Genomic DNA, 26,142 nt, shown 5'->3' with positions numbered 1-26,142 from the left:
ATAGGGAATTAAATCAAGAATCTCCTCCTATCTCTCTAATGGCTTTGCTTCCTGAGGAGAAGATGTTTCCAATAGGAAGTACGCGGAATGTTGGATGTAGGCATTTTCTAACGGCTATGCCAGAGCAATCTAAGCATGAGAGGTTGGCTCAGGAGATCTTTTGAGGTCCTTGCCAACATGGGCTGTTCTATGATTTGTGGATAGGAATTGGCTCAAGCGTGTGCTTGGAAGGTGTGTTGGATCAGGTCTTGGATACCAAATCCATCACTGGTTACAGTGAATTATAAGTTTTCCTGTTGAGAAGTGATTTGGGTCTTTCAAAATGACATGGTCTCTGCTGAACTGTCAGTTCTGTGGCGTTTCCCTCTACATCTCTACTTGATGCGTGATGATACTGCAGTTCATCAGTCAGGTTTATTAGGAGGTTTAATTGGATTGCATTAGCTGGCATTTAAGCCATCCAAAACACTTGAGAATGCAATCAATTAAAACATCCAAACACATTAATGATGCAGTCACAGGCAATTTATGTAGATGGCTAATTATCTGTTTTCTCTGGTCAGTAGATTTTACTGAGAATGTCCAAGAATGGACAAAATAGTGCATGAGAAATAAAGAAATGGCATTACAAAAATACTGGTGGCAAAGTGGCAAAGAAAGACAACGGCAAGATATAAATGTTTCTGTTGTTAAAACTCTATAAAGAACAAGCCCTGTACCGTCGCCAGCACTCAGAGATGCTTGTAATATTGTAAGAATTTAATGTGACTTTTGGAGAACATATCGAGTCTGATAATGACATCTGAGGTTTCCAAGCAATCAAGATGCTCCATGAGATGGTCATTTTAAGTGATACTGATCTCTGTCAGTTTTTCATTTCATCCGCTACTGAACCGGATCTAAACCTGTGGCTCCCCTGTGAGTTCAGGTCCCTGTAGACCGAGCCATGTGACACCCAGGAAGCGTATTTGCTCGGTTGCATCGGGCGGGCGGGCGGTGCCGACCTGGAGATGAAAGCACAACCGAGGGGCACAGCCAAGTGCAAACCAGGAGTGGAATGGAATCATTAACATTCTCCTGCATTTCCCACTCCCTTCTATGTTTCCTCTCTGGCTTTACAGCTAAATTTTCTCATTTGCTGTGACGCAGAACAGGAATGAGATGTGCAAACTTGTTATCATATAGTGTTCTTAATTTCCTTTACAGTCTGTGGGAAATACTTCTGCTATTTTATTCTTTGTAATTCTTGGCTTTTTGGAATCTTGTCCACAGGATTCACAAGCACAAAAATTATAGGGTCTTACCAAAGACACCTAAAGCCATGGCTGATCAGCCAGATTAAGCTCAGTCTTGCACTGCATATAGAACAAGAGTTGTCAAGGTCTCAAGCTGGTTTTGGCCAATTCATTGTGTGCCCAAAATAAACTCTGGAAATGCAATTAATTTAAAATTAAATAGTTGCTCTTCAGGACTCCACAAAATGAGTGTTGGAATGGCTTGTGGCATCTGTGAAATTGTCCTAGGCATGCATAATGCAGTGATGCTGCTAATTAAACTCCACTCACTGTGGCTAATCAGAAAGATCAATCTGATATTCCAAAAGATTCGTTGGAAGAGCAAGCATATAACAGAGAAATATAGAACAAATCAGAAGCTTAGACACAGGCAAAGATAAGGCCGTTGATCACAGCACTTTAGTGGGCACAGAAAGAGGACAGAGTGGATAAACAAATAAAAATTCTGATGAGAACAGCTAGGATCTGGTCAGAGAAGCAGCCATTAATCTAGACTGTGAGGAATAGATAAGAAGTTATGTGCCTTCCTGATGCTTAGATGAACAGTGGCTCTGGGTACTTAAACCCATTTTTTTTTCTCAGCATAACTCTGTAGCAATCTTGTAGGGATGCTGGTGGTCCCTGATTTAAAGAAAAAATTCTTTAGGGGCAGTAAATAGCACTCTGTTCAGAGCAGCAAAGGAGAATCTATTACTTAAGAAACCAAAATGCCAAAGCAGCCCAGGCCAGTGGATGGAACATTAGCCTGGGTAGACAGGACAACCAGGCAGGTAGTGCTGCTCTCAGCAGAGAGGCCACCAATCCAGGCTCTGTGGGCTGGTTTCTTCTCTTTTTGATTGAAACCCTGATTCTTTCTCCATGCAGTTCTTGTACTGATGATATTGTTCTCTGTCAGGATGGATAAGTGGGAGAACCAGATTCATGTAATGAAGTTACTTCACTTGAGTGCAGCCGAGTGTCTGTGTGCCTGTTCTCTCTGTGTCCAGATTATCTGTGCTTATAACATCTCCAGCAATATTAATTGTGGCAAAGGAGACAATCCCCTGTCTCAGTTGTCTGTACATTGCAAGGGCATTACATAAACATCTCAGACTAGAAATTAGGGAAGTGTCTTTACTGAGAGGGTGGTTAAGCATTGGAAGAGGCTTCCTAGAGGTGAGCAATGCCCCAGGCCTGGCAGTGTTTAAGAGGCACTAAAACAATGCCTGTAATAATATGCTCTAACTTCTTGTCAGCCCTGAAGTGGTCAGGCAGTTGGTCTGGATGATCACTGCAGGTACCTTCTAAACAAAACTGTTCTATTCTTAAAGCCACAGGAAGATCAAACTGCTAAAAAGAAACTCTCGGCTGACTGATGCTGAACCAGACCTGAGACTAAAGGAGGCAATGCTAACAGAGGAGCACTGTGAAGCTATAGATTTATTATTCCAGCCAATCCAAAACCTAAAGCAAAATCAGGCAAAACCCAAAATTTGGAAGCGCTAAATAACTGCTTCTCAAAAATATCAGCATGAGACAGAGAAATTCTTATCTGTTGATTACTATTTCAAGAAAAATCATTGCAGTGATTTCTTTCAGCTTGTAAATGTAGTTGCTAAGGATATAATTGCATGTTTGGAAAGGACGTATCCTGTAGCATCTTGATGCCAGTTTAGGAGCAAAAGGTACTCATGAGTGTCACTAGGTTGCAATCAGAGTAACGTTTTTGGAATGTGAAAGGAAAGGAGCCCACTCTTACCTGTGCTGTTAGGGAAGGGGAAAAGGAGCATGCAGAGATGAAAAAAAAGATGCTAGGGTACAAGTGATATCATTGATTGCAGGGTAGAATGAGGTTTCACTCTGGAATGCTGCCTTTCAGAAAACAATGTAACAAAATAGAAAATGTTCCATTTCCCTTTCATCCTAATCAAAGCAGGAGAGCAGTTCTCTGTGTTGCTTTAATCTTTGTTTTCAACAGTAGTTTCTATTTTTCTCCACAGTTGTATTATCACTCTCCAAAAACACTGGGACAAGTTCAGTTGTAGCAGTCAAAACAAATACACAAGTCTGTTGGTTTGGGCCCCAGCTCATGTTTTCCTTCTTGCACAGCACAGGCGTAAGCTTCAAATTGTGCTACAGACTCCCACTGCATGGAGGAAACACCAAACCACACAGAAATTTGGTATATCAGCACCGTCCCTGTGCTGCCCGCAGGTGGAGCTGCCCGTACAGGTGGGGAAGCTGCTTACATGCCAGCAGGCACAACCCTTCAGAGAATGCGAGATGTTGATTCCTGTGCATGGATGATGAAGAACGAGTGCTGAATCACTGCAGAGCAAACACGTTCCCACCTTGGCTCCTGCCTCCAGCTCTGACCTCCCTACTAATGGGATGGGATCACTTCTCTGTTTGTCCATGCTCCAGTGCTGGCTTTGTGCACAAATACCCAGGAGGGTGAAAAATGATATTTAGCAGGCACTTGCAGGCACCCCTACTAAGAGATTATCTCTGGCAGACTGAGACACAGGGATCTCCAAGCGCTCATCTATGAATTCACAGCTGCCTGTGTGTCACAGATAACAGGTATCAGTCAGTAAAATGGAAGTTTTATCTCTGTTGAGTCTCATCCTTTATGTTATTTATCTTCCCTGGGACAGAAAACCAGATTACTTAGCATTTGTGCTGCTCCTGCTGCCCTGTGTTGGTTCTCATCTTTGCAAATCCACTGGATGGAGGCAAGAGCAGCTCCTTCAATTCACAAATGGGTCATTCGGGCAGCATAACACGTGATCCTTCACAAATATAAGCAACATTATGAATGATCTTTTCAACTGGCCCATAAAAATAAGGCTACTTAATTGAACAGCAGGTGTTAAAGCAAATCAAATAAATACCAAGAAACTACATGATTATTATTCACAAACTGCAAGCTCTTTGAATGTCTTCCTTTGCTATAACTGGAACTGATGGGTTAGAATTAGTTTAGCTCAGCCAAACAAAACACTTCCTTCACAAGGAGTTTTCATACATCCACAATCATTTTAAAGAATCCTGAATATGGCAGTTTGCCTTTTTCTCATAGCTTTCTTGGTCAGTTTTGTTTCACTACCTCCTCCTAATCTTGCTGTACCACATTCAGTGCCATGGCCATTGCTTATTTACCATGAGCTTCTCATCTTTCCCTTACTCTTGCAGCCTCACAAGTGAACTAGAAAGCAATCAGACACTGGAAAATCCTCAAAGAGATGAATTAATGTATGCTACAGCTTGATGATTCTCGCTTAAGTCTTGTTTTCAGCTTTTTAAGTTCACTGTTTTTATCAATTTTAAGACCATAGTCTGTGATTTTCCAAGCCTCTTCATAATGCTGCATTTCAAAGTTATATTGTGCGACCTTATGAAATGTTTGGGTTACAATTTCACTGCCAGGGCCGTTCATGATGCTGAACAATGCTATGGATTCATCTAGCTGCAGTGCCTCAATATACTGCTTAACGGCTGCTGCTTCCTCCGTCAGTGCCAACAGCAGGCGTCCTTTTGAGCAGTGATCCTCAACACGTGTCTTAAGGCTGTTCTGGCCGTGCTTCTGGATCACTTTCTCCATATCTTCTAAAGCCTTGTCATATTTTTTCAAGTGTGTAAGGCAAGTGGCCCTCCGTCGGAGATACTTTGGATTATCTTTGCCGGTCAAGATGGCCAGAGTGTAATAACCAAGAGCCTTCTCATAGTGGTGTTCTTTCATCAGCACATTTCCTTCTTGGGCTGCAATCTGTGGAAAATTGATATTAGTTATTGATAGCAAAAAAAAAAAAGAGTAAAAGCCAAAATGGCCAGAGGTATACAGAGACAATAAGAAATTTTGGATACTCTTTCAAATGTTGTTGTCCTAGTTGGAGAATGTATAATTGGTATTTTTTTTGCATGCAGATATAGAAAGCTTGGATCAATGACCTGCTGTGGTCTCAACTGTTTCCGAACCACTCCTCTTTGTTTCTGCATTTTTTCCTAAACCTTTCTCAGAACACTTATTCTGAAGTTGTTTACATTCCTTGGGAATGATACATGATCTGAAAACTGAATAGGCCCAACTCTAAACATAGACAGTGTTCTCTTTCTGAACCCAATGGTCTGCTCTAACCAGAAACTGCATCTTCTGGTTAATAGAGAGTCAGCCCCATGTGCTGACCACACATATTTGTATCTGCTAATAATGAAGGTTGGCCTCATTCAAGTTTACCCAGGCTACAGGAAAAAATGGCCAACTGATGGCTTTGCAGATCATTAATCTCCAGTGCAAGTGAATTATCTGCCCTTATCTGAAGGGAAAAACAACAACAAGAAAATAAAGGAGGCAGAAAGAGCCACATAATTTTTAGGTTCATAAATGTCAATGAAGAAAACTCCATTAGAACTAGACGCCTCAAATGGATTTCTCATTACTTCTCTTTATCAGTAATAAACAAAGCTTTTAACGTGCTGCAGCAGAGTGAATATTTAAGTTACAAACCAGGCTGCCACCAGCAGCTTCGGTCTTACAGAATGCTGAGATTTCAAGTAAAGGATAAATGTTTCCAGCAGTCGTTCCATGGGCTATCACACGCTGCCTTTGGATGCTCGTGGCACCCTAGAATACAGCCACATCTGGCAGCCATCTCAGGTCTTCCAGTCCCTTTGCATGCTTTATCTCTATTTTGCTGGGTGTTTTTAGGACAGTTTGGAGCAAGTCTTTCTTTCTTCACCCGCAGACTCTCTTTGAGGTCCACATGCCATGAAGGCAAGTGGAATGGCAACTTCTACCTTGAGCTGATGGCCTAATACTGACACGGACACAGAAAGCGCAGATCTGAGGGTCCGGGCACGGAGCTAGCAAAGCTGTCGTGCATTTAACCTCTGACATAGGAAACGGAAGGGTTGAAGCCACACTAGCAGCAAGCAAACTCCCTTCCTCTGACCTTTTGCAATTTAATAAATCTTTCAGATTCCTATTCCCATGTGGCTCCCCCAGTTGTTTACAGATTTTTAACACGGGACCCTTCAGGCTATAAATAATGGAAGAACTTTATTCCTTTGTTTTTCATGAAACAAATCAGAACATCAAGGAGCTCTCTTTCCTCCACCCTTTCCTATTCAGCTTATGTAGAACTATTTTTAGCTTCTCAGACCTGACTCCAGGTTAACGATGACACATTTCTATAATGCCTGTAATTACTAAACACTCTAAAACAATGTGGCTGCAATACTTTTTGGGGGGTGTGTGTGCTGAGACTGAGGGAGGAGCATAAACCATGGAGCTCTTCTTTGCTTCAGGCTCCTTATTTGTGAGGAAGGAACGCCCTCCCCTAGAGTGCAGGTAGGAACTGTGGCAAGGTATGGCCCTCGCTGGGCACTAATTCTCTCTGTAAGCCTTTTTGCTTTTACCAAGACCTTCCTTTCACACACAAACTGGGATAGCCTTGCAGGCAAAATGAAGTGCTATGGGAAAGTCCTTTGAGACAGCAGGCAGATGAATTAACTAATTCCTTCACCACCCCAGCAGAATATACCCTTATTCCCCTTGTCACAAAATACATCTAAAAAGCAACAAAAAAAAGTTATTCTGGGCTAATTAGTAACAAAAGTAAACACACAGTAAATCTCTGAAGATCAGATAGGACAGAAAGATTCCCAGGTGCTTGAGTCCAAATGTTTACTCAAGCACAAGATTAAAGATAGAACAAAAATAATTCTATTTTACTTCCAACATTGGTATTGAGTTCCAGTCTTGAAATCAGTTCAGCCATCCTATTCTCTCACGTGGCAGAGAAATCTTTCATGATAAATAAGCCACCAGAAAAGATTCCCGACCCTCCTCCATAACTGTCAAAAAAAGACAGACATAAAGCGCCTCACCCCTTTGAAAGGTTGCATTGATCTGTGGTATCAGTGAGTTCCTAATACATCAGTGCAGGTTAAGCTGTACAAAAATTATTTTGTTGGGTTTGGGGTTTTTATATATTGACAGCATAAGAAAATCCCTCCTGTGTTTTCTGGGAGAGCAGCATGGATGGGTTTAGCACTGAGGCTTCCACACAGAACCAGTGACGTGGCAGCAAGGGAAACTGAGCTGTAAAACGTGTCTCCATTATAGATGCCCCCTTAGGGCCTCCAAGACACAGTAACGATTGTACCTTTTCCGAATTTATATAGCGAAAGATTGCAAATTGGCTCGAAAGTTGTCAAACTCTTCCCCATAAGACAGAACTTTTTACATTACCCAGGAGAGAGAGGCTCTTTTCTCTGTAATGGGGTAGATCTAGGGACTGGTAAATTAATACTTGTTTACTTATATCCTCCTGCTGTTTTGCTAAAATACATACAAAGTACTCCTCTCAATATGCATTAAGTATTTCAGCATGTTGTTTGTTTTATAACCTGGGAGAAAGCATAACAATATAGCTTCCCAACAGGGTGCATACAATCTACAAATTGAATAAAAGGAAACAAAATGATTCTCAGAACACGGAGCTTCTGGGTAATCAGAATTGCAGATGCTTGAGTTTAAACTCCTCACCATCAATCTGACCTTGTCCTGTCTGATTATTGGAGATGCTTTCTCAGAGCTGGATGTATTTTGGGGGAGAAACTTGAAAAAATACTGGAAAATTTATACTTGGCAAACACTAGAGCAATGTGCCATTTTGTGTCAAACGGTTTTAGCCAAGAAAACCAATACCAACATCAAAGGTTAGTAGTTCTATAAAAACGCGAATATATTTAAATGTCTACATGTTACACAAAAGAGCAAAAAGGATTGAAACATTTAATATGACTGAATTTGAACCTTCCACTTAATTTCATTCAAGAGTATGAACAAAACATGACCTGTCTTCCCCGGCAGCCAGCTACTATGCCATGTAACTTGTACAGAGTACAGTACTAGCAATGATCTTGGTAAATCTCCAGCTGCTGCCCCCGACATCCCCTGTATTTAGGGATTAAACACATCTCATGCTAGCGAGACCAACAAGAAATTCCCCCAACTGGTAAGAAAGGGTAATGACGAATCATTAGCAACTGAAGCGAGGCCACTGCAATGAAGGAAGTCTGGATTCAACTCCCTAATCTGGCTGAAGTGAAGGAACAAACTTATTTCTTGTTCATCTGATAAATGGTCTTCCCACACATTTTTGTTCAAGACAAGGCAGGGAAGGTCTCTGCAGTCTAATTTTGCTTCCCATTTCTTTCCCACTGAATCCACGGGTGCGGCATCAAAGAAGGATTGTACCTGAGAGAGATGCTCCTGTTGCTTAGCATCTATGAAGTTCAGGAGAAACCCCAACTCTCTCTCATCTCTCTTAGCCAGGATGCTGAATGAGCGAGCTGCCACTGGCACATTCCTCCTCTTCAGCTGCAGCACAGCCAGTCTTGCGCTAGCAAAGTCATCAGCAAGAGAGTGGCCAAACGCCTCCCGAAGGTGATTAACAGCCTCTTCGTACCTTCCTGTTGGTTAACACCAGCACAAGCCATATAACCCATTCCATGTGGAGAAAGACATCAAGAAAACTTACTATGCAGGGTTTAGGCAGTTTGTCCAGTCTACATCTAAGGGTATTAATTAACCTTTCCCAAAATATTTGCAAATGTCTCTGGAAAAGTGCTGTAGAGCAATCCAGTTGCCATTTGACATTCCCATTCTTTAATTTACTGCTCATTCACACTCAGTCTGACCAGTTAAATAAAATAATGGGAACTTACCATTTGCGATCAAAACGTCTGTGTAGAAGATGTGGTATTGTGAATCCTTGCAAATTTTAATTAGTGCCTTTGCAATCATGAGAAGATCTCTGAAGGGTTCTCGTTTTGAGAGGTCTTTAGTGGCAACAAGCTCAGTTAGAGTCATCCTGCCATGCTGAAGAAGCCACTGAGTGATCAACCTTCGGGCTTCATGCTTTAAAGACAGGATTGCTGGGATCACTACTCCTGCCTCCACCTTCAGTGCTGAGATCAAATCTTGCACGGCCTCCTATACAAAAATAAGACCAAAAAATGAAATGGTAGCAATAAGCATGTATTGATAATTCGTTCTTTCAGCTGCTGTCAGCTGTCTGCTGTCCCACGTGTCAGCTGCACACCTTTAGAAGTTCTTTGCTCTTCACCAGCAAATCAACATAGTGATAATACCTTCTGCTGCTTCAGAGCAAGGTGAATGAATCCTCGTCCACTCAGAGCCTGTGCATTCCTAGGATCCTCCTTTAGGATGGCATTAAAATCAAAAATAGCAGTTTTCTTCTGACCAAGACGCCCGTAACATTGAGCCCTGATGAGAAGACAATCTTCAGCATAACCACCTGGAGGGGAGAAATGCAGCCAAGCTTAATTGAAAGGTCTCAAGTCTGCTGCTCTAAACCAGGGTGCAGTACACCCCAGTCTGTGCAGACCACGATGACCCTCTGAAGGGCTTCAAAGCAGGTACCTGAAACAATGCGGTAGCTTACATGTTGTGTTATGGTGGTTCCAGGGATGAAATGCAAGGGCCACTTGATTCAGAGCTGTGGGAAGGGTGTAATAAGAAGGGTGTGCTGGATGGAGGCAAATAGGCTATGGTAAGGAGCTGAAATCTACTGATGTGACTGGTAAAAGAATAAGGAGGGTGCAGGAGAGGAGGTCTGGAAAGCTTTGTCCTTTGTTGTTCTGCCCTAAGCTCTTCCATTTTCACAGGGTCCTCTAAAAGACAGCATTGTGATGCTGCTCTGGAAAGCAGCAAAAGGAAGATGATGCTCTTGTAAAAGGGAATGTCTTCCTAGCTTCACATCTATCCCTCCACCACACCTTTCTGGAAAGACTTCATTAATGTTCAACAACTGGAGGCAACCTACCAATGACACGACCATCATCTTGGGATCTGAGCTGGATTAGGGTCCAATTCATTAGAAGGAATCCTTGGAGATTTAAGTATGAAGGAATAGGAGCAATACAAATGAGAGAAGAAAGGTCTAAGAGGAAGATATGTGAGGATAGAGGCATAAAGCTATTTGACTCTTATAATGAAGGCAGAAGGTACACAGTTTTAGATGAAACAGCAATCCAGACAGGACTGAATAATTTACTGCTGCACTTAATATGCCCTGCGATTTGTGATACTAAGAATCTTTGTTCTCTGCTTTCAAATAATGCTCCCCAAATAAACACACATATATTTGACAATGAACATCAAGGTCCATTCATTCAGTGGCCGTAGAGCATATATCTTTCTGCCATCCACATGCCGCTTCCTTCCAAGGCAATTTCGATAAGGATCTTAATTTGTCTGGGTTTGCAATCAATAACTGTGGCATCCCAATACGGGATAATAAATCATCACTGCCACTGTAAATGTTTTTTCAGAGGAAGGTCAGCAAATGCAGTGTCTTGCACTGCTGCCCACAGAGATGAGACAGCAGGCAGGCTTCTAGCAATTCTCTTAAAATAATGAGGCTTTTTCTCCCTCTGGATGTGATCCAAAACTCTGTACCAAAGGTTATCATTGCACTGGAGCGCTACCAGTTGGATCCCATAAAGACAATATCTATTTCTTAACAAGCATCTGTTCTAGCAGGTGGGGAGTTGATAAGCTGGAATGCAGGGGCTGTGAAATGGAGCCATCTCAAAGCAATCAACAGGCGTTTCTTTCCATTTTCATAAACCAGTACCTCTTCTCCTCAATGCTGCTGTCATAATATTTGCTCAGAGTGAATGGCAGATTTCCACATGAACATGGTTTTACTTGGAACGTGCCAGAAGATTTCCATGTTTGCCTGATCTCGCTCTTTAGGAAAAGCTTGGATAATGATGCATGTAAGTAGGTGCATTCACTCCTTTGCACCGGAATTGTGCATTCATTGGCGTGTTGGAATGAGGCTGGTTGTGTGCTGCAATGACTGAAATTACAGCAGCTAGCAGGTCTACCATAACAAAAGACTAAAGTAGGTATCTGCTCTGTTACCTGTACACTCTGAATGCTGAATTTCTGGAGCAGGAAAAATAGGGAAATTATTAGATCAGACATTTCAAATCACCAACCGGAAAGAGAGGGGTTCAGAATGTTAAAGATCTTTTACAAGTTATGAAGGAATTGTGGATTCTGTGTGTTGACATCACTCAGTAAGGGTGGTTTATACCTGAGCTTCACTTTTAGCATGTGACAATGCAATTTAAAATAATCCTCAGCTCTGCTCTGAGAGGATTTCATGTGCTAAACAACAGAACAAGGGCTGATATCCCCGTGGAACTCAACTGAATCCTTGCAACTCATTTCAACGAGTTCACAAGTTACTTACAGGACAGCAAGGAGTGCAGTCACTATTTAATTGCACTGTTTCGCCATCCAGATGAGTTGCTACTTTAAACAAATTTTATTGCACAATTTAGCTCCCTTTCTAAGTCTGCTGTTTCGATCTTCTCATTGGGGAAAAGACAGATGAGAACTGGCTGGACACGGCTGCCCCATCACTGGTCTTGTTTCCCACAGAAGTAAATCTCCTGTCAGTACCTTGATAACCCCACCTGAAGCAATGATGGCAAAGGAAAGGTAGGCGATGGCCTCCTTGACGTCAGCATCCTCCCGTTTGTCCTTCAAGATGGTCAGTGCTCTACAACGGCAGTGAGTTTTCATCAACTTCCTGTCTTCATCTTTGAAAATGTCCATGATGGGCAGGAGGCAGGAGGTGTCTCCAATTCTAATCACTTTCTTTAGCAGCTTAACAACGTGAGAGGAAAAGGCAGAAGAGAAGGATTGGCATGAAAACATAAATGAAACTGGAAATATTACTGTCTGGGGAGACAGGTATGCTCTTACCCCGTGCTTCCCCATGATTCACTGGGGCTCCAGCCACAGTCCAGCCAAAGACCACAAATTTCTTTTACTTAAGTCCTCAGCAGGCCCCAGGGTTGTGCATGTTGGAGACAAAATTACTGCTTATCTTTTCTCACCACCACTGCAGCTGTGGAAATTATGCTGGGGAAATACTAATGCTGCTTTGCTTACTTTGGGCAGCTTCTGTTCCAGACCAGCAGTTAACTGTGTTTATAAATACAGCTGAGCCGCAGGAGCATTGCTAAGAGAGAAAGTTGCTGTGGAACGGCAAGAATCCAGTGACCCCTTTTGACTGTAAGATGGAAACCAGTGAATTAATGGAAAAATCAGTGAAATGCTGTGCCTTTCTTTTTTTTTTTATTGCTATAGGGAAACTAAGAAAAGTATGGATTCAAATCCACAAACTACTGTTCTCCTGGAAAAGCAGCTTGTCTGAGATATGCTATCCTTGTCTCCATTCACTAGTGTGAAAATAACCAAGCACCTCTTTACTACAGGAAAAGAATCAAAAGGTGTTTCCTCTAGTAAAACAAATGGGCTTAGCAGGTATTCAACATTCCAATCTGAGTCACGGAAGCCAGGGCAAGAACACAGTTCTCTTGGTGCACTGGACACATTCATTGAGCTTATCAATTTATATTTTCATTAACAGATACAAGTATCTGGGTGCTGACAGGCAGGTAGGATAAAAACATTTTGAAGAGAAGTTTCTGGGGACATGTTCCATCTAGAACTTGCAGCCAAAACTGCAGATAGGAATAAAACTTCCAAGGGCAATGTATGGACTCTAATAAGGTCATGTCATTCACAAATAGCCTTCCCACAGGCAGAAAATTACACAAAACTTATTTTTCATAGGGAGTAATGAAGTGGTGACAATAAAACCTTTCTCTCCTTGGCTAGTAGGATTTATAGGGGATTTTAAAAAATGCAAGAGTTCCCTCTGATGGGAGAACCTAGTAATTCAGCTCTGTACTCCTTGGCAGGAGGAGAAACAACATGTTGGAAACTCTTTTGTAGTTTCAAGCATAAGTCAGTAAAGAAAGAAAATTGCAGATTGGTATTTGAGCTTCTGGATTTGTTTCTTTCCCTGCCCTCACCTCCAGTGCTTCATTAGGATAATCAGTTAGGCAATAGTTCTGCCTTCTTTTCTCTCGGGGAAACCACCAATCCCATCACTACTATCACCAGGGGCAGGATGCTCAGTCATGCTCTGCCTAGTTAAAATCTCTGATGGGAAATGTCATTAAATAGCATGTGATGCATAGGCTGTACTCAGCTGGGAGTCCTTGTGTGGCCCGTGCTACAGACAGGGTGTCCAGCTCAGGAGGCTGGTATTTACCAGTTTTTCATCATTCCTACGAAATGCCTGGTAGCACAGGCTGGAGTCAGTGCAGCCCCACTGGAAAACTCACAGGGAGTGTGCTCCTTACCTGGTTGCCATCATACATGAAACCTTTCTTCAACTGCAGAAGCGCGAGCCTAGCCAGGACGGGAGAACTTTGTGGACTTTCTGAGAGTGCTAGTGAGAGGAGCTTGTGAGCTTCTTCTACACAGCCCATCTGGTACAGGGCATCAGCACGAAGGATCCGTGACGCTTCATCAGAGGTGTCCAGCTCCACCAACAGAGAAGCCAGCTGGTAAACCCCAGGGGCATCTCTGGAAGGAAAAAAGAGAAAAGGAAAGATCACCTTCAAGGAAGAAAATGCTAATGAGAGTAACAGAGCCTCTCTGTCACGCCTGGAAGGTGAGAAGCAGGTTAATAGTCCAGTATCAAAACAGATGATATATTTGCCCAGAGAAGTTGTGGTTTCCCCATCTCTGGAGGGGTTCAAGGCCAGGTTGGATGGGGCTTTGAGCCCCCTGATCCTGTGGGAGGTGTCCCTACCCATGGCAGGGGTAGGACTGGATTGGTTTTAAGGTCCTTTCCAGCCCAAACTGATTCTATGAGTTCACCATATTCAGCACCACAGATATCTCTGCCACTTAATTCCATAAACATAATCCCTCTTTACAAAAACATACTTTTAAGCAGTTGTGGCTCTAAAGAAAGGTTATTGAATCATGATTCGTATCTGTGGTTGCAGCTGATACCACAATGGGAAAAGGAACAAGTAATACTGATAGTGGAAAAAAAAAAAAGTCACCATTTATAATGAGGAGTTGTGTGTTAAAATTTGCATGGAGTCAGGAGAACTATGTTAATAGGCAGCTTCTTGTTCCAGAAGCAATGACCTGTGCTTTCTCTACTACTCAAGCCGCTCTCCTTCCATGAGGAATCTGCACAGCCCTGTTTCTTTTTCTGCCCACAAGCTGAACTGCCTCCTGGGTACCTCTTCTTCTGGAGCAGCTTCTGTCCTTCTTCTTGGAGAACTTTTAGCAGCAGTCCTCTTTGGTTCCATGGCACATAGGACTTGATTGTGAAGATGGTTTCTTCCAGCTTTAACTGGCAAGCTGTGATGTAATCCAGGGCTGTCAAGTAATGGCTGCCATCAGAAATCCGGAGAAGTCCACGCCCACATAAGGCTTTAATACAGCTGTTAGGATGTGGGGAATCATGCTCAACAACCTTTTGAAAGTCCTGCAGGGCTTCCTGATAGTCGTGAGCATGGAGGAAACAGAATCCTCGCAGTGCTAAGAGAGTATTGTAGTAAGTTTTCTGTTCTTCTGCCAAGAGGTGGTTACAGATATCCAGGGCAGTCCTGATGTGTCCATGCAGGAGATGGCAGTCTGCTAGCCGAACACTGAGCTCCCGTTTGGATCCTGGGGAGATGTGGAGGAGAAACTGGACTGTCTGGATGACAGAAGGGAGCAGTTCAGTACCGTGATTGCCTCTGAGGTCAGTCCGTGTATGCACAGCCTCCCTGTATGCTGCAAATTTCAGCTCCAGGATAGTCCTAGCCTGTTCTTCTATCCTCTCTGTGTCATGTGGTGAGAAAAGCTCTTTGAAGTGTTTCATTGCCTGGGTAGGGGTTGTGGCAAAGGCTTCTGCTAAATCCTGCATCATTTCCTGCATCCGTCCACCCAAGAAGAAATAAGCAGCAGCCCGTTGCAAGAGCAAACCCAAGGCTCTCTCATCTCTGAGATTATTGTCAGCTGAGAAGCCCTGGAGGGCCTTGCTACAAATGGCCACACACTCCTCAAATTTGCGTTTCTTAAGGAGGTAAGCTGCCTGCACTCTGCAAACCCAGATATCCTCAGGTGCCACTGCAGAGAGGAAGTCACAGCAGTTGCCCAGCCACTGGTCCGAGGAACTGTCATCTTGGCTTTCTTTTTGATATGCTGAGAGACAATTAGAGAAGGCCTGGATGACCTCTGGAAGGTGTTCCTTTTGCCTGCTACTCACGTAGGCCACTGCCTCAGCCCGATGCACCACAAAGGCTTGGATATAGTCTGCAACTCCCTTGCCAACTTGTGTCCCTGACAGCACCCATGCCAACGCCCTCAGCAGCAGCAGTTCCATTGAATCCTTTGGGTTAGCTTCGAGCAGGGCATTGCATTTACTCACCACCTCCTCTGAGCATCCTCGCCTGAGCAGGCTCTCCAGATTATATACTGAGGATACCACATTGTCGGGACTTAGGGTGGAGAGAAAGATGGCAGCTATTCCCACACTGAGAGAGACAACGGCCAGGTTCTTGCTCTGGATCTTGGGAATCTGGTTCTCGCCTTTGCACCACATCTCCAGGGTGGCCATCACTTTCTCCCAGAGCCCTTTGTCTAAGGAGTTCACCTTCTGTACTGCTGTGGGGGCACTGCAGCTAAAGGCAGCCATGTAGAAAGCAGTGGCTACTGGCAGCTCCTGCTGGGCGAGGTGGTGGTCCCCCTCTTCACAGAGCAGTGTGGCAAGCTCCTGAGGTGACATTTTCTGCACTTGTACCTTCACCACGTGGTATTATACATGTAATGTGGGTAGTGCCTGTAAAACAGAAAATCAGTGATGTGAGTGGCTACGGAGCACAGGGTTTTTTTTGCTTGTGGGGCAGCTTTCCAGTCGACAGACACACGCAAGCCTAGATCCCGTGAAAAGCTCACGTTTTGACACTGATGAGCTCCCTGGGGAGCAAAGAAACACCACAGAGTTTCTCAGCCCACAGCCTTTTAACGCTGACCAGAAAGCAGCTACATAACCTTATCAGTGCTCCCTGCCCCAGTGACTGCCTGGGACGTGGGGCTGGGGACCTGCCGGGCTGCATCCTCCCTGGCTGAGATGTCAACCGGACAACTTTTTAATCACCAGATGGTATGGCAGCGGACGAGGAGGAGACAGAATGATGCCCTGCTTGCCCACCACTTCCCTTTCCCTTGTCTTTTAAACCCCTCCAGGGACCGTGAGTCAACACCCCCCGCCCCGGGGAAGCTTCTGCCAGTGCCTGACAGCCCAAATCAAACACCTGAGAGGGCAGCACAAATCAATTCCTGAGAGAGAGAGGGGACCACACATCACAGAATGGTTTCAGTTGGAAAAGACATTTAAAATCATGGAGTCCAACCATTGATCCAGCCCTGCTAAGTCTGCCACCAGCCCATGTCCCCAAATACAACATCTTACTTCTCCTTTAAACCCCTCCAGGGATGGGGACACAACACCTCCCTGGGCAGCCCCTGCTAGTGCTCGAGAACCCAAATCAAACATCTCAGAATGGGGAGCACAAACCCCCCAAGGGCACAAACACCTGAGAAAGAGAAGGGAGCACAAACCCCCCGAGAGCACAGGCACCTGAGAGAGAGGGGGGAGCATAAATAAACACTTGAGAGCACCCAAATCAAACACCTCAGAACAGGGAGCAGAAACACCCGAGAGTGAGCAGGGAGCACAAATAAATCCGTGAGAGAGAGGGGAGCACAAACCCCCGAGGGCACAAACACCTGAGAGAGAATGGGGAGCTAAGGAACAGAGAGAGAAAGGGGAGCAAAAACACTTGAGGGCACGATTACCTGAGAGCGGTGAACAAAAACACCTGAAAAAGAGAGAGAGAGACAAAGAGAGAGAGGGGGAAGAGGAGCACAAATACCCGAGGGCGGAAGCCCCTGGGAGAGGGAGGAGCGCAAATAAACACCTGGAGGGCAGGAGTGAGGACTCCAGGCGGTTCCCGAGGTGAAGCGAGGTGAGAGGAGGCGGAGAGCGGCGCCGCGTTGCTCGGAGACCGCGAGCACTGAGGCGGCGAGCGGGGGAGCCCCCCTGCCTGGAGGAAGGGCACGAAAAGGGAGCCCCCCCCCCCCGCCTTCTGCCCGAAGTGAAGGGGGAAAGAGGGAGAAAAAGGGGGAAAGGGAGCCCCTGCCTAAAGTAAAAAGGGGGAAAGAGGGAGCATCTTCCGCCTGAAGGAAAGGCGGGAAGAGGGGTAGCTCCTGCCTGGAGGAAAAGGGACAGGGGAAGCTCCTGCCTGAAGTAAAAGTGGGGAAAGAAAAAGCCTCCCCGCGAGAAGTAAAGGGGAAAGATGGAGTCCCCCGCCGCCTGAAGGAAAGGCGGGAAAAGAGAAGCCCGGGAAGAAAGGGGGAGCCTCCCCTCCGCCTGAGGAAAGGACGTAAAAGGGAGCTCATCCCCCGAAGTAAAGGGGAAAGAGGGAGCTCCTCCTGCCTGAAGCTGAAGGGGGTAAAGGGGGAGCCCCTGCCTGAAGTAAAAGGTGGGAAAAGAGAGAGCCGCCCCCCGCCTGAGGGAAAGGGGAAAGACCCTGCCTGGAGTAAAAGGGGGGAAAGAAGGAGCACCCCCTCGCCTGAGGGAAAGGCGGGCAAAGGGGAGCGCCTTCCTGAAGTAAAAGAGGGGAGAAGAGGGAGCCCCCCCAATGCCTGAAGTGAAGGGGGAAAGGGGAAGCCCCTTCTTGCAGGAAAACGGGGAGCTCCTGCCTGAAGTAAGAGGGAAAAGAGGCCCCCCCCCCCGCCTCGCCTGAAGGAAAGGCGGGAAAAGGGAGAAAGGGAGCCCCGCCATGCCTGAAGTGAAGGGAAAAAGGAGCCCGCCCTGCTTGAAGGAAAAGGGGAAGCCACCTCTCCTTCTGAAGTGAAGGAGGGAAAATGGGGACCCCCTGCCTGAAGGAAGGGGCGAAAAGGGTAGCTGTTGCTTGAAGTGAAAGGTAGGAAAAGGGGGAGCCTCTGCCTGAAGTCAAGGGGGAAAGGGGAGCCGGCTTCATCGCGCCGTGGTAGGACTGGGCCGAGTGCGTTAGGTACCCGAAGCAGCCAGCTCCATCTGTGGCACAGCCTATGTTTTTAACCTTATTTTTAATAATAAAAAGTATTTTTAGCAGTAAATCGTTCACACTTGTAGGTGCATTTAGGCCAATGATGTTCCTTTAAGCCAGGGCTATTTTTGAGGTCTGGATTTTTTCTTATCCATGTTCTGTGACATTCAAAAGAGAAAAACCTCTCTGTGGTTAGTAGAGATTTTTTTGCCATTTTATTAAGAGTTTGCCCATTACTTTCATTTGATTACTTTCACTTTAATTACCCTAATTAGCCATCAAGATATAATTTACCATTGCTGTCACATTAGGCCACAGGTGACATTACTGAGAAAGACTTGAGGGCATAGAAAGAAGCAGTTCTGAAATAGAAATCACATTAAAAGGAGGTGGGTTGATCAGACGTGTGTGCCTCCCTGCCTGTCCACTGGGGCTCAAGCCCGGCTTGTGGGAATAAAAGGGAGGCTGGTGCCTTCAATGGATCGTGGTCCTGGCTGCAAAAATCATTACCCATCATTTGACTTTGCTGAATGACTGAGCGGTGTGGAAGTTGCTTCCAGCCACATTTTCCCTTGCAGATACAAAGAACGTGGAGGATGCCGGTGTCCTCTATTCATCATTTCTAGCAGAGAGTCCCAATCTAGTTAAGAATCCAGTGTGCTCACTGCTGTGTGTCAATACTTTAAGGGTCATTGTTTCAACCTGTATGAAGTAGCTTGGCCAGAAAGATAGCAGCTGAAGAAATTTTGTTGACTTGTTATGAATACAGCCAATTTTAAGTTATGCATCAAAAGGTTAGATTTTTTATGTTCCTAACTTTGATCCTCAACGGAATAAGAGGAACAGCACCTACAAGAGCTCAATGCTGATGGAAAATGGCACCTGTTTCTGGTGGAAAGGTGCCCTGGCGTGATACTTGAGGGGTATGAATGGAATCCAGTTTGAAAACATGTTGTAAGTGGCAGAACCAACAATGTAACTTAGAGGCCCTGGTTCCTAACATTTTCTTCAAGTCACCAGATGATTTGCTGTGGGTAAGTATGGCAAGCCCTGTTTTAGGATCGTAAAAATGTGTGTGGAGATACTTATCTAAACATTAAATTTTAAGTATGCTACACACTTGTTAAATATTAAGTGTGCTATAATATCTCCTCATGATGTCTCTAATTACTGATAAATTTTTAAAGATGTGTGTGGGGAGGGAGTAAGCCTGGCACAACAGGTGAAGGGCTTTGCAAAGCAGGAGATGTGCTAATACATGTCTGCAATAACCCTTTCCAAAGAGATGTTGCTCAGAAATATTGTACTTATTTTGTTTAAAGCCTCTCCTTGCTTGCAGCGTGTGTAACAAGACCCTCATCTCTGGGCTTTTAACACCTAGAACTGAGGGTGAGAAACCAGTAACGTGCATTTATACAGAAATTTTGGCTTAATAAAGTAAAGAATGAACTTTCTTCGATAAAAAGGAGTATAATGGGGTAACTTTAAAAGAAATTTTTTATTTGTTTGACTGAGATTCTTTACTCTGAGCTGTACCTGGTTTTTGGAGAGCAGACACCAAATCCTGCTCTCGTTTGGGTTGGCACAGGGAATGAGAGTGGGTTGTACTAAATCATGCAGGCTGGGTGACTGTGTGCCCACAAAATGGAGTTGAGAAGCTCCGGTGATGCGCTAAGTCCCATGATGAAATTTCATCTCTTGGCGTATTTAATTCCACACCTGCACTGTGCCAGGAGAGTTGGGCTGCTGGGAACTCTGTTGTCAGACTGAGTTAGAATATCTTTTGTGAAGGAAATCTGCACCTCTGGTGCTGTATCCCCCTGACCGCAGCTGCTGCTCCTTTGGGTTAGAACAGCAGATTTCAAATGGAGACCTCTAAGCTTTGTTGTTGACAGATCTACTTCCTCGCTTGCCTGGCAGTAAAGTGTTTATGAAATGCTTCTTTCCAGAATGTTCAAGTTCTGAGCTAGCTTTTTATAGTTTTTCTTTATACAGTATGATAAGCTGTTGTTTGGTCAAACTTTTCTGTGCCCCAGATGATCGCAGAAGTATAACACATCATAGGATAACTGGAAGGTTATTAAATCTGTGTTTGTAAAGTGGTCTGAAAGGTGGCATAGGTCAGAGAAGATGTTTTAACCCTGTGATTTCATGGTGAAGTACTCTGGATCTGGTTGAGTTATACAAAATGTACCCCTTTCCTCAGGTTTCTCAGTAAGGCCTTGAGGCCTGAAGTGACTGTCTTAACTTTTCCTTGGGCTTTGCTGGGCTTAAATATAAATGTGTTAATACAATAAACATCCTATAATGCTCTCAGCGCCTGAAGGTATATGGTTGCAGAAAGCCAAAATGATCTCTTTATGCATTGCGCTGATTTTGTCTGTGCTCACCACAATGAGAATAATAATACAAAGAATAAAGATAAAGAGCAGGATTATGATGCACTTGAGCAAGATTACAAGAAAAAGGTTGTCAATGCATTAGAGAAAGCAATAATCCCTTTGTTTATATTCTAGAGATTAAAGCAGAAAACCCCAGGGGTCACCACACATGCACTGTGCTGCCTCAGTGATTGTGATTTAACTGTGGGATTCAGCAGTGCAATTGCATCATTTAATCAGTTCTCCTTGTGCTGGGACTTCTGAAGCAGCTCTCTGCGTGATAAAGTGGATCTGCTCACTCAGCAGACAGATAGGTGTGCTTGATTTTGAACAAGAGGTTTGTGATGGGAGTGAAGTGTTTCCAAGGAGTAACAGTAACTTTAAAGTGATGGCCTCTCTTGGTTCCTGAAACTGCTTGTGGTTCTTGGAAACCTGGAAGGGTCTTGTGCAAGAGTTGTCTTTGTCTGCTCCTATAGGTCTGATGTGTATGACCCGCAGCAGGAGTCACCTTTGATCAGCTTGTGTTCAATTGGAAAATAATTGTCTTAAGTGAAGTGGACAGGACAAACATTGCGTTGTCTGAGACCTGAGAAGGAAGAATTCCCTTAAAACAATTAAAACAGTGGGCTTCTTCCAGAATGTGTGTACTGTGTGTACCTGATGATGTGTCATCTGTGCTCCCCTGACGTTTGTGAGTCAACACTTGTCTTCCCCTGAGACAAAGACTCAAAGCTAGAAATTTCTAGCTGGAATTCCTGGCTTTGAGTTATTTCACTAGCATTTCCCAGCCTAGCTTTGCAAGTACAGGATTTGCAACCCATGAAATGTAGAAAGGAAGCTGTTACAGCTCAGTAGATATCCTGCCGGCTCAAAGTGACAGTATTAACCAGCCCACTTCGTTCCTGCTCTGTTAATACTGAAACTTACTGCTTTTATTTCCTCTCTTTCCTTCTCCACTTTACAAACGAGTAACACAACGTTCTTAAGGGATAACTGACTTGGTTGCACAAAGTTTCCAACTCAGATTGGTTTGAATGAAGCTTATCAACCAGCCATGGAAACATTAATCACCCAGAAAAATAGCACACAGTGAAATGACTTTTCAAAATGTCGTTGGTATAATTATCATCTTGGCCATTACATTAAATGCCACCATTTATAACTGTTATGTTTAAGTATGCAAACAGTAATTAACTTGGTAATGAACTGAGGACCCTTGTGCCTCTCTTCCCTCAGCTAATTTGCATGTTAATTATCATTAGCAACCAGGGAAACAAGTTATAAACAGCTTAATTAGCAGCTTAATCATTTTTACAAGAAAACGTGCTGCACTTTGATACATGAGCAAGAGTTAGATTAATGAAGTCAGATGAGGATGGTTTTTCAGTGCTGTTCTCTGCTACAGCACTGTGCTCAGACGTGGGCAGCATGAGGGACACAGACGGGCACACGCGCGTGTGGGGACACACTTGCGCTTCAAGCAGGTGTTTCTGCAGAAGGTTCTGAGGAACTTTCTTGTCTGGCAGCAAATGGTTATGTTAAATAGGGACTAGGAAGGCCGAAATTCCAGCACGATCAACCAGAATGCCATGAGAGGGAGTTTTGATAGCAATCCCCATTTAACCCTGTTGTTTCTAGCCCTGGAATTTAGGAATATTAGACAAATATCCGTATGGGATGGCTTGGTCATTGTTGATCCTGCTCCAGGGTAGCAGGGTAGACCTTAGGTCTGAAACCAGGGAGTTTTCTGTGTTGTGGCTGCAGAATGTCCTTGATGCTTGATTGGGAGATTGGGAATTTGACAAAACTTGTTTCACTGCAGGTTTGATCCAGAATCGGGCTGGCTTCCTTATTGCAGAGGAATCTAGGGATTCTCTCCATTGAGATAAAGGTATTCATTGTTGTGATATGTAAAGAAATATGTGCTTGCACAAAATTAGAACTAAAAAGGCGTCACAACCTTGATGCGGCCCATCCCTCTGCCATGACAAACGGTTACCAGCAGAGGGTACCAGTGCACTGCTTGTATGGACAGAAATTGCCCTTTCTGGGTATCTTTTTTTTAAAAATGATTTTTTATTTGTATTTTGTGTGGTTAACTGGGGCTGACACAAATGCAGGAAACTGCTACCCTGTGAGGCTGGTGAGTTCAGGGCACAGAATTTGCCCATACTGCTTGCAAAATCCTGACTGTAACAGACAGAACGAAGAAGTTTGTGGGGTGCTCAAATATCTTCTCTTCTTGCCTTCTTTTGTCTTCCAGATAGAAAGGTTTTTATTTGGGACTTTTGAATTTGTCTGCTGGCATGTCACTGGCCCTTACTAATGCGGGATCGTTTGTAAGGATGGTTGAAAACTCACCCATCTCGGGCAGCTTTGAGTTGCTCTACTGGAGAGTGGAGAAGTTCAGTGAACTCTGTGGAGCTAAGAAGAGTTGTGTTTCTGGCTCTGGATGATAGTTGAGTGAGATCTTACGCTGCCGGAGTAGCTTGCTTTCAAACTAGGACTAAGAATTTAGCCAAACATTTTTCTTCCAAAGAGCCTGTGTAATTTATAATAATGCAGAACATTTCTGAGGAATGTTCTCCAGAATGCTTTGGGGTTTGTAAGTGTCCTACCTCCCAAAAAGGAAACTTAGCCCCCAGTCACTGTGCTGAACACTGTGTTCCAACCCTGTTCTAGGCAGTTTGGCCACTGACTGCAGTGTAACCATCTTTTTGGTTCTGAATGTTTGTGTAGCTTTGAACTCAGCCCAAGAGAGCTCTGCTTAGCAAGCAGTAGTCCTGCCCTAACTAATGATCAACTGTGGCCATGTCTGAGTCAGCCACGGTCTCAAATGACCAACAGCCCACAGACTATCCACCTCATGAAGGAGTTGTCTGTTGGACTGAGAAGATACCCCAGGTCTCACTTTGACAGTCCTGTTGTGTCTTTCAGCCTGCAGAAGCCTATAGCTGAGTGTGTTTGGAGACAGAAGTGGCTGCTTACTGCTAGCCCTAGCTGAGGGTCACCTGAAAGGGGAGGAAGCATGCTTAAAGTATTTGTCGATTTACCTGACCTTTTAATAGACACGTGAGATCAGATGCTGACAATTTGTCTTTTTTTCCTCGGATACCTTAAGAAGAATTGTTGCACGATATACAAACGCAAGCTTGGAAGACATTGGGAAGCTTAACAGCAGAGATGGTGGTGGCAGAAGGTGGGTACATCTGAGAAACTGCAGTCCTGACAGGTTAGTGTGTAATTCCACCAAAGAAAAGGCAGTAAATGCCCAAGGGGAATGAATTTTTGCATGAGCCAGGAGTGGTGAGCAAGTCTAGAGTGCTCCAGTCAGCTCCACAGCCCAGCTCAAGCTATGGCTCAGTCAGCGAAGCATGGCTGATTTACACCAGCTGAGGATCCAGCTTAGTGGGTTTTATCTCCTCTGCCAGTGGCCCCCATCATTTCCTTGCGAGAGGCACTGCTTTGTGGCATGGCAGTCAGTAAAGGGAGAGCTTCCTGTGCTATGTTCCATAAATTCTTTATCAGCTCGTGTAATCAGATAGTGTGGCTGGATGTTGATTTAGTTACGGTACCTGGAGCGAATCTCTATATGTTAACTTAAAGCCATAAAACTACAGCTTAGGGTTTCGGCATCCTAATTGAAACTTCCTCTTCTTGGAGGCATTCATGCTACAGTGGAATAATAATCATCATAAAAAAAGCAAGATGCAGATAAAATAGAAATGAGTTGTTTCGAGTAACCCATAAATGCCAGGAAGGCTCCGACACCTCGTGCCAAGCATGCACCCTTGCTGAAGGATCTCCATGGGACTTTCTGCTTTCTTTTACCAGCTGTCCAGTAGAAGCTCCATAAGGAGATCTGTTGCAGTTAGAAATGTGGTGTTTAGTCTTCCTTGCTAGACAGTGCCCTCATTTGAACTGTCTTTGCGTGAAAAGTACGCAGTGCTTGGCACAGTGGGGCCATCGTTCCTGGCCACTGCTATTTAACTGCCCCTTTGACTGTTCTGCTGTGGAGATGCTGCTGAGGTCAACAACAGAACTGAAAAGCAGGATGTTTGTTCTCAAACTGTTTAATTTGGATCCTGAAACTCTCACTGTTAAGGTGGTCACTTACAGCTGCAGATCATGTCCTTCAAGTCTACTATCTGTTAGCTGAGAGTGGGGTAGGGAAGCCTGATGTGTAACTAAAGGGTGGAGATGGAGGGTAGATTCTTTGGGCCAGAGGTGAAATGGATAGGAATTGTTAGGAGAGTCTCACTTATTTCCTTGAGATGAACAGGTCCTGTGGTGGGACCTGTCTGAAAGCAGACTCTCACCTGTTTGCAGTGGCATCTGAAACAAGTGGGTGGAGCTGCATGTGCTGAACAGCCATTGCTTCTGCAGACAGGCCAGGCCTCGAATTTGTACTAATAGGCTTGAGCTGGGCTCCAGGGTGGATAGCTGGCTCCCTTCTGCTGATCTATTGTCTCCTCTAGCTTGAGGTGTAAGCTCTGCTCTGCTGCATCTGCCAACCTCAGGGTCTTGTCTCCAAAAAGACCATGAATGATCAGGCAGAGGTGTAGGACCTAATGCTTGGAAGCAAAGCAGAGAGGGTAAGGCAGCACCAGCCTGACTGCACTGTGAACCAAATGCTCTAACAGATCAAAGAGGAAGTGAAATTATAGATTGATAGATGACTTTAGTTTATAAGTTATTAAGCACCAGGTAGCAGGTTAGATTAATATTGTGCCTGAAGGTTTCTTTTTGCTGCTTTTTTCTTCTCTCTCCCTTTTTAAAAATTGGAGAAAACAAAATATTTTTCTAATTAAGTAAATCTACAGTGCTTGCTAATGGGGCCCGTCTGTGTGTTTGTCACAGGGCACAGGGAGAACTGGAATAATGATTTTATTTTTTCATTAAATAGAATTATAGGTGGTTACTCAAAGCAACTGTGAGTCTAATTGAAAGAAAACCATTTCTTCTTAATTTACTTTCACGGTTCTGGATGATAAAAGAGTGTGTTCGCTGGAAAACTAAATAAAAAACACAACATGAGGAAGCTTGAAATAATGTTGCTCAGGCACAGGTGGGCAGAGAGAGCACAGTAGTTTTCCTGTTAGTGGGGGGTTCAGATAATAGTGCTTCCTCCTGCTCCCCAAAAGTTTCATTCCTTCTCTCTTGGGCCCCTTCCCGAGCTTTCTTTTCAGCTTCCTGCGTTACACTTGAAGAGCATCCTTTTGTTTTTCTGTTTGCTCATCCAACACATAAACCAGGAAAGCTTGGCCCTTCCTGCAGGGTTAGACTATTGCTTCCTCTCTCCCTCCGGGGATGACAGCAATCAGATAGCAGTCTGTATCCCAAATGATTCCTGACTAGTTCTGGCATTGGGATGAGCAGGTGGGAAGTGAAAAAGTTACAGGGAGAACTGACTGGAGCACTAACTCAGCCTAGGACAATACTAGACTGTATTGCTGAAGTCCAGAATTCACTATAAGTGAGTC

At 44.3% G+C, this 26,142-nt stretch overlaps 1 protein-coding gene across 2 annotated transcripts; it reads right to left on the bottom strand.

The window, feature by feature from the left end:
- Nucleotides 1-3,105: 3,105 nt before the first annotated feature.
- TTC34 (tetratricopeptide repeat domain 34) lies at nt 3,106-17,240 on the bottom strand. Of its 2 annotated transcripts, XR_011338978.1 has the most exons (9): nt 17,166-17,240; nt 14,439-16,024; nt 13,539-13,764; nt 11,796-11,988; nt 9,435-9,601; nt 9,009-9,276; nt 8,539-8,753; nt 4,437-5,043; nt 3,106-3,146 (listed from the first exon to the last, which is right to left on the bottom strand). XR_011338978.1 is itself a non-coding variant. In XM_069874514.1 (8 exons), the coding sequence occupies exons 2-8, from the start codon at nt 15,968-15,970 to the stop codon at nt 4,525-4,527; spliced, it is 3,120 nt and encodes a 1,039-aa protein (XP_069730615.1). In that variant the 5' UTR covers nt 15,971-16,024; nt 17,166-17,240; the 3' UTR covers nt 4,093-4,524. The 2 variants fall into 2 exon arrangements, 1 of the variants encoding a protein (XP_069730615.1); XM_069874514.1 differs by lacking the exon at nt 3,106-3,146 and having other exon boundaries at nt 4,093-5,043.
- Nucleotides 17,241-26,142: the final 8,902 nt, after the last annotated feature.

This window comes from Phaenicophaeus curvirostris, chromosome 22 (genome assembly GCF_032191515.1).
Source record: "Phaenicophaeus curvirostris isolate KB17595 chromosome 22, BPBGC_Pcur_1.0, whole genome shotgun sequence".
In the NCBI taxonomy this organism is placed as follows: Eukaryota; Metazoa; Chordata; class Aves; order Cuculiformes; family Cuculidae; genus Phaenicophaeus; species Phaenicophaeus curvirostris.
This window is presented reverse-complemented; position numbering and strand designations above follow the sequence as displayed.

What these genes read in the sequence shown, in the direction of transcription:
- TTC34 (XM_069874514.1), bottom strand. Translation starts at nt 15,970, where the DNA reads ATGTCACCTCAGGAGCTTGCCACACTGCTCTGTGAAGAGGGGGACCAC. An exon ending in TCATGTATGATGGCAACCAG is followed by an intron (nt 11,989 to 13,538) that starts GTAAGGAGCACA and finishes CACGTTGTTAAG; the next exon opens with CTGCTAAAGAAAGTGATTAG. An exon ending in AGACGTTTTGATCGCAAATG is followed by an intron (nt 8,754 to 9,008) that starts GTAAGTTCCCAT and finishes GTTAACCAACAG; the next exon opens with GAAGGTACGAAGAGGCTGTT.